This window comes from Gossypium raimondii, chromosome 12 (genome assembly GCF_025698545.1).
Source record: "Gossypium raimondii isolate GPD5lz chromosome 12, ASM2569854v1, whole genome shotgun sequence".
NCBI classification, from domain to species: Eukaryota; Viridiplantae; Streptophyta; class Magnoliopsida; order Malvales; family Malvaceae; genus Gossypium; species Gossypium raimondii.
The window spans coordinates 3,902,909-3,910,800 of NC_068576.1; the positions used below are offsets into that span (position 1 = coordinate 3,902,909).

Genomic DNA, 7,892 nt, shown 5'->3' on the forward strand with positions numbered 1-7,892 from the left:
AATTATCTAATACAAAATAAATCTTCGATAGGAGGTTGATCAATTAATTCAATAAGAAATGGGGGTTAGCGCTTGATTTCGTTGGTCCCATCCAATTCAAGTGCATGCAATTGGATTGTTTCCTTATTCAATGAAGGAATTTTTAAGTTCAACGAACGTTTTTTCAAAATAGGAAGTGAATAAATAAAAATTTTGGGAGAGTCTTTCATTTGTCCATCATTATAAGCAATACCATCCATATTATCTATGAAATTCAAACCCGAACACTATTTATGATTCCTTATTTCTATCTCATTAGCCTTGTTGTTATTTCGGGTTTCGAGGATTAATTTTATTTCCATCTTTTGTGCTCTTCGTTTTTGCCATTGTAGTGAAAGTACCTTTGCATGTGGTTTTTCCCTTTTTGAAGATATTCTATATAAAATATTTGTGTTTATTCTTTTCCACTTTTATTATTTCATTATTTATACGGGTCGATCATCAACAAAATAATATCCCAATGCGTTCAAGATATTTAGGTCAAATTTTTTAGAATAATACTACTCTGCAAGAAGCTACAGTTTATTCGAATGACCAGATATAAGCAAAGTTTTAGCCGAGACGAATTCAGACATTTATCAGTTTATTAAAGTCTTATTTAAGGTTTATCAAGAAGGAATATTGTGAAGCACGTGGTAGACGATGTTGTAGCCATGTGTGACATATAGTGGCAATCTTCTTGAACATGGTTTTAGAAACAATACTTATTACTATTCTCCACGTCTGTTAGGAATATAGGCCTGCTACGGATGGCCACTAATCAATTTCCCAAATTTTAGAACCAAAAATCTAATGTTCATCCATGATGCTGCCTAATTTTAGTACGCATACTGCCATTAATCAATTTCTGAAATGTTAGAAAGGAATAAATCGAATTGGCCTAATGTTCAACCCAATGCTGCCTGGTAGTCTCACACTAGCTTTCATGACAGGGTCTCTAGGGATGCTTTGCTGGCCACGTTTAGTTGGGAGGTAGAACAAGTCCCATTCTCTTCACCCTCCTTTTCTTTTACCCTTCCACTTCCATTAGCTACCTTCATTTATATTTTCCTAAACCTCATCATTTAGTGATAATTCCAATTTTAAGTTAAAAATAAGTTATTAGTAGTTTATCTGCTTTTGTTTTCAAGAATTTTATTTCATTTATTTTTCAGATTTTAAAATTTTTAACGGTGTTAATAATTAGATTTATATTTTTAAATTAAAAAAAAAATAGAGACTAAATTTCTTGAAATAAAGTAGAGAGTAAATTCCAAATGGTTAAAGAGTGCGTTTTAACCTTCAAATTATGAAACTTGGATGGATCTCTCACGGGAAAGTATAAGATTTTGTTGTGGGGTTTATATAGACATTGCTCCCCAACCTCAGCTCTTTAGGGTATGGCTCTCCAAAACTACATATCATTCATATATTCAATTTTGTTAATATCATTCAAGTGTTCGTATCATATATGTATTTTTGAAGAGTATATTCTATCATGTTTAGGATATGTATAACCAGGTTATGCATGCAGCAAAACAATTTGAGTTTGTTATCTTTAAGGCAGACCCAACCTTTACACACACATATATGCATGCAGCATTACGTTCTCCATACTTTGGAGTGGCTTATAAATGGACAAATTCAACAAGTCTATTAAGAAATGAAATCCTTTGTTAGCCATTACAATATATGACATGGATCCAAACGTCATCTGGTTGCCCATTGTAAACAAAACATACCCATATACTGCTGGTTATATAATTTGCTCAAGGCAACAATGGGACAGAATTGTATAAGCTTTAGAATGTAGAACCCTAACTTGAAGTAAAAAGAAAAAAAAAAAACTATGATCAGATCAACAAGATATTTGTATCAATAACCAATCACCATACCAATGCTTGAAACATCTAAATCTTGCTCTCTTGATACAGCGGATCAATCTCTTTCTCAAGGTCAAAATTCGGCGGTCCTTTAATCCAATGACCATCAATGGAAGCTAAAGGTGTATTCAATCCGTCATCCATGGAATCACCAACCCCTTTCACTTTAACCTCCCTTGGCATAACAGGGTACTTCCCTGAGAAGCAAGCATAGCAAAACTTTGGAGAATCAGTAGATAACATCTTCTTCAGGCTATCAAATGGCAGAAATGCAAGAGAATCACATCCAATGAACTTTCTAATCTCCTCCACACTCATTCTATTAGATATCAACTCTTCGGCGCTTGGTGTGTCCACTCCATAATAGCAAGAACCTATAATTGGTGGGCTTGCAATCCTCATATGAATTTCCTTGGCCCCTGCTTCCTTTATTAACCTAACAATTTTCGAAGATGTGGTTCCTCTAACGATCGAGTCGTCCACGACCACCACCCTCTTACCTTCCAGGACGGCACGAACCGGCGAAAGCTTGAGCTTAACGCCAAAGTCCCTAATCTTCTGCGAAGGCTCGATGAAAGTTCTTCCAACATAGTGAGACCTGATGAGTCCTTGCTGAAACGGTACCCCTGCTTTGGCTGCATAACCAAGAGCAGCCACCACCCCTGAATCCGGCACTGCAATCACGACATCGCAGTCTACGGGAGCCTCGGTCGCAAGTATTTCCCCGAAAACACGTCTTGATTCATAAACAGACCGTCCAAAAACAAGGGAATTAGGAAGTGCAAAATAGATATGCTCGAAAATGCATTGCTTTGGTTCAGGGTGGGGCATCAAGCACAGTGATTGAACCCCATCTTTTTTATCCACCACCAGTACTTCACCAGGGTAGACCTCTCTCTCATACGTCGCCTCAATCAAATCAAGAGCACAAGTCTCAGAGGCAAACACAACAGCACCATTACTCCTCCTTCCCATTACCAAAGGCCTGAATCCATATGGGTCCCGCACCGCAACAAGCTTGTCCCCAGTCACAAACACCATTGAATATGCCCCTTCAAGCTTCTCACAAGCATCAACAATCCTCAAAAGGAAAGGCCTCGCCTTTGATATAGCGATCAAATGAAGCAGCACCTCAGTATCAGAACTAGTATTGAAAATTGAACCATTATCTTCAAGCATAGCCCTCAGAGCTCTGTAGTTCACCAAGTTCCCATTGTGTGCAACCCCAACAGACCCAAACCGGTATCCAGCAACAAAAGGCTGCACATTTTTTAACATGGAGGAACCGGCAGTTGAATATCTAACATGTCCAATTGCCATTTCACCGGGTAATTGGTCGAGCTTAGACTCATTAAACACCTCAGATACTAAACCAACCCCAGTAACTGTCTGAAGAACATTATTGTTCACAGCTACAATACCAGCGCCTTCTTGTCCGCGATGCTGAAGCGCATGGAGAGCCAAATAGCAGAGACGAGACGCTTCAGGGTCACCAAAAATACCCACAACACCGCACTCTTCACGGGGCTTATCGTCATCATCACTAAAAGAAGAGACAATATCGCCTTCTGGGCCACTTTTGTTTGGAGGAAACAAGTCAGAGATGGGGTTTTTAGAGGAGGTGGTGATAAACTGAGATTTAAGGGAATGGGAAAAGGGTTTGCAAGGGAAAGAAGAGGAGTTTGGAAAGAGAGAAAAGGAGGTTTTTTGAGGCGAGTTCAGAGAAAAAGAAGGGAGTTTAGAGATGGGGTTGGAGGGAGTTGATGAAAGATTGACGGTGGCTGCCATGGATGATTTGCTATTCAGTTTTAGGAAGAGGAGGAGGATGGTTTAAAGAAAGAAGACTCTGTTTCTTGGTTTTCTTTGGACATACAGGAGAACCAAAGGGAGGCGGGCGTCGATTAAAGTGGGTTTGTCACCACCAGATTCTCAATTGAGTCATCAGATTCTTTGTTCTCTTTTTTGACTAATCTCACCGTGAACGCTTATATGACCCTTCTGTTCATATTCTCCACTCACAACAATTAGGATGGGAAAGAATCTTAACCTTTCTCATATTTTTCATGCACGGAGTCCATCCAATTTACAATAAGCATCCACAAATAAATTTATTTTTGATGAAATTAATTTTATTTCAGTCTCAATTAAAATTTCACTTCTTTTATTCAATAGCTTTAAGAAATAATATATTAATTTAATATAATCCCAAATTAATGCAAAATCTTCCTTTTTCTTTCTCTTTATACAAAACGAGGGAAAAAAAGAGAGTCAAAAAAGGATGACTTTTTTCCTTAATTTTAGTAAACACAATTATTTTCCTAAAATAGTAATTATGTTCACATCCTATTTTAGGGTTGTCTTTTTGACTTCTTTAGTGAAAATTTGGACTCTTTTGAATGCTGATTTGAGCACAGTATCAACGAAAGTGAAGAAGGAAGGGAACAGAGATTTGAGCACCCCAGATACTCCATTTTTACTATCTTCTTCTCCTCTGCTCCTTCACTAGAACTCCCTCCAATATAAACAATTATTATTGATCATTTTCATCTTGATTTCTTTTCAATTTATCATCCTCATCCTTATCTTTGATCAACATTACTTCTTGTTTACGATCTTTAAACTTTGTCCCACTATCATCAAATATCGCAACTTAAACTTATTCTCTAAAATTTAAAATATGAATATAAATATGATAAAATTAGTTTGTGATCTTTTATTTTTATTCGAATATAACTCAGTATTTCTATTTTGAACCATAATTTTAGTACTCTACTTTCTTAACATGCTAACAATGGAACCTAAAATATGATTTTTGTTCTTTTGATTTTCATTATATGTCACTTGAATGTGTTGGATATTTATAGTGTTAAATTTAATTTTAATTAGTAAATAATTTTAAATGTAATCAGTGATAATTAATTTAAAATAATAAATATAATTTATCAATAAAAATAAATCACTAATTAAGAACAATTAATTAAGTGTTATCAGAGTTGCAGTATGAATTTATTTAATTATTAATTATTAATTGTTGAATGCTATGATAAAATCAATAAAACTAATATGTTATTATAATTTTATTTGAAAAATTATGTTTTAAATGATAATTTAGCAATAGAATCAACAATAAAAGATAATTTCATTGGTTTAGAAGTTCCTTCTAACCTTGTTTTTTTTTTCTTTTTGTAAAATCAATGTATTCAACGATGTAGGTGATTAATCATTTTGCTGTGGGTGCTTTCCAAAGAGGTAAACACTTTGCTTTAAAAAATGTGAGCAACCATCACACCACACCTGAGTGGGATTGAACTCTTGACTACATGATTAAAGAATAAGGTGAGCAACCATCACGCCACATCTCATGGTTCCAAACTTGTGCTTTTATATAAATTTTAGGTAAATATACAAATTTATATACTATAAATGCATGAAATATAAGGCTTAATTCATGATTTAGCCCTTGACGTATACCCATTTTTTCACTTTGGTACCTAAATTATCAATTTCCTCTATTTTTTGGTTCATTTGCAATGAATGTTAAAAAAAATCTATTAGGCAACTTTATCCAATGGAAAAGCACCACGTGGGATGTTTTGGCCAATAAAAAAAATGTCACGTGACAATTAGGCTTATTTAAAAAATTAAATTTAAATTAAAAAATAGAAAATTATAATATTAAATATTTAAATACTAGTTTTTTTACTTTGACCGATCATTGACTAGTGTTGACTGTCATTGACTATGCGTTGACCAACCACGTGACGCTATTAGAACACACTACATGTCTTTTAAAAAAATATTATTTATATTATATTGATTAAAAATATAAAAATAATCATATATAATATATAAAAATTTAAATATTTTTATAAAATTTTAAAATATATAATTTTAAATTTTAAAAGTTAAAATCATATATAAAAATTAAAAATGTTATAAAATTAAAAAAAGTATTTAAATTTCAAGTAATCGCAAAAATAAAAACTTGAAATTTAAATACCTTTTAGAAATTTGTAGTTATATATTTAGAATTTTATAAAAAATAATTTTAAGCATTTTAATTTTTTTACATTTTTGTAATAATATTATTAATTTCTTTCTATTTTTTAATTATTTTATAATTTATATGTTTTTTTCTAGATTATATACTTTCTGAATTTTAATATATTTTTAATGTGTATATAAAGAAATTATTTGTTTTTAAATTTTTTACATAAGGATTAAGGACAGGTGTGAAGCTAAAAGCCCTTTTGGAGGCGTGGCTTTCACAGCTAGATTTTGAAGCTGTCTATGAGGAGATGAACGTAGACGGTTTGGTAGAAGTAGAAAATGTAAAATGAAATAAGACAAAGGTATTTTTCATTTTGGATTATAACAAAACCCATTTTTCATACATTCATTATATTAATATATGAGATATAAACTATGATGTTACAAAAATAAAAGAAGAAAGAAGTAGTTATTGGTTAAATTTTATGTTGAAACATTTATTTACAATTTTACTCGTTTTTTAAATTATTTTATGTCTTTTTTAAAATTTTATATATTAAATATAAATTTAATTTAAATCATTTTCATGTTAAAATTACATTAATTTTTAACCTTAAAATTATAGTTTTAAAAACACAAATATTAATAATATTTATTAAATTAAATTTATAATTTTCAAATTAATTACACTTAATTATTAAAGTAGAATAAAGATAAATATAAACTTACAAAATCTAATATTATCTATTTGAAAATTAAAAAATTAATTTAACAATATATAAAATAAATAACTTGTAAAAATTATTAACAATATTTTTAAATTACAATATATTAATATTAATATTCAAATCATGATTACTTTTTTATTTTAATATTAAATATTTAAAAAAACTAATGGTATAAAACATATTATTATTTAATATACATAACCGATTTATGTATGGCACAAGAATATAAACTAATTTAAAATTATTTATATATATATATATATTTAAATAAGACTAGATTATGACACACGAGGAAGGTGAAAAAGTTCATGTAATAAATTTATAAAAGATTATATGAAAACTAAATGTGATACAGATGAAATAGTAAACTTGAGGGAAACAAAATTATAAGGTTTTATATTTAAATTTCATTATATATATTTTAAATTATATGTAAAAATATAGAAATATTTTAAAATTATATTTAATAATTTTACACTTGAATTCGAACTTGATTAAGAGCCACAGTTCAATTAAACCTTTAAATAATAGCATTATCACATAAATCTACGTGTCGCAGCATTTTTTTATAAACATCAATTAAAGATTATTTAATTATTATTTATCCAAAAACCAATCTGTTAAGTTATTTCTTTTATAAAATTTAATCTTAATTTGTACCGATAATAAATTAATATTTTTTTAACAATTTAAATTGTATTTATTGTTAGGAAATATATTATTGCAAAACGAAATTGTTAGCACTGACAAGATAAATAAACTGAACATAAATAAATAAGATAATCACTGTATCGTGGAAGAATCACTGTCTTAGAAGCAAATTCGCTTGGTTGGTGTAATCGTGTAGTGGACGTTACCCCCAAAGTCAACACAGTACTTCAATATTTGTATACTCGAATAAAGAATGTGGAACACAAATGATATTGGTCTTCTCAAAAGTATTTGAAAAAGTAGACGGGAAGCTAAAGCTGAAAACTTGGTCGGAAAAATTTTCTGAACAGAAAACAAGCAAACCAAGAAAGGCTGCTATTTATATTATTTTCTAAATGAGGCAAAATCGTAAAATAGCAGTTTTCCTCAACTAAAAATAGCACAATACGTGTCGAGACACAAACACAAATCGAGCCAAAAGATATGCGTGTATTAGGCTTTAGCCATCAATTACTCAAAAGATTATATTTAAACGCTCTTAGAAGCTTTTAACTCAATTCTCATACTACCATTCGATAAATTAAGGCTTTTTTTCATTACCAATTGTTTTTTGAGGCTACAT

The 7,892-nt window shown here is 30.7% G+C and overlaps 1 protein-coding gene across 1 annotated transcript; it reads right to left on the reverse strand.

The window, feature by feature from the left end:
* Positions 1 to 1,646: 1,646 nt before the first annotated feature.
* LOC105762893 (amidophosphoribosyltransferase, chloroplastic) lies at positions 1,647 to 3,955 on the reverse strand. The gene has a single exon (XM_012580857.2). The coding sequence runs from the start codon at positions 3,687 to 3,689 to the stop codon at positions 1,929 to 1,931; it is 1,761 nt and encodes a 586-aa protein (XP_012436311.1). The 5' UTR covers positions 3,690 to 3,955; the 3' UTR covers positions 1,647 to 1,928.
* Between the last annotated feature and the right edge of the window lie 3,937 nt (positions 3,956 to 7,892).

Coding starts and splice junctions, on each gene's coding strand:
- LOC105762893 (XM_012580857.2), bottom strand. CDS start 3,689: ATGGCAGCCACCGTCAATCTTTCATCAACTCCCTCCAACCCCATCTCT.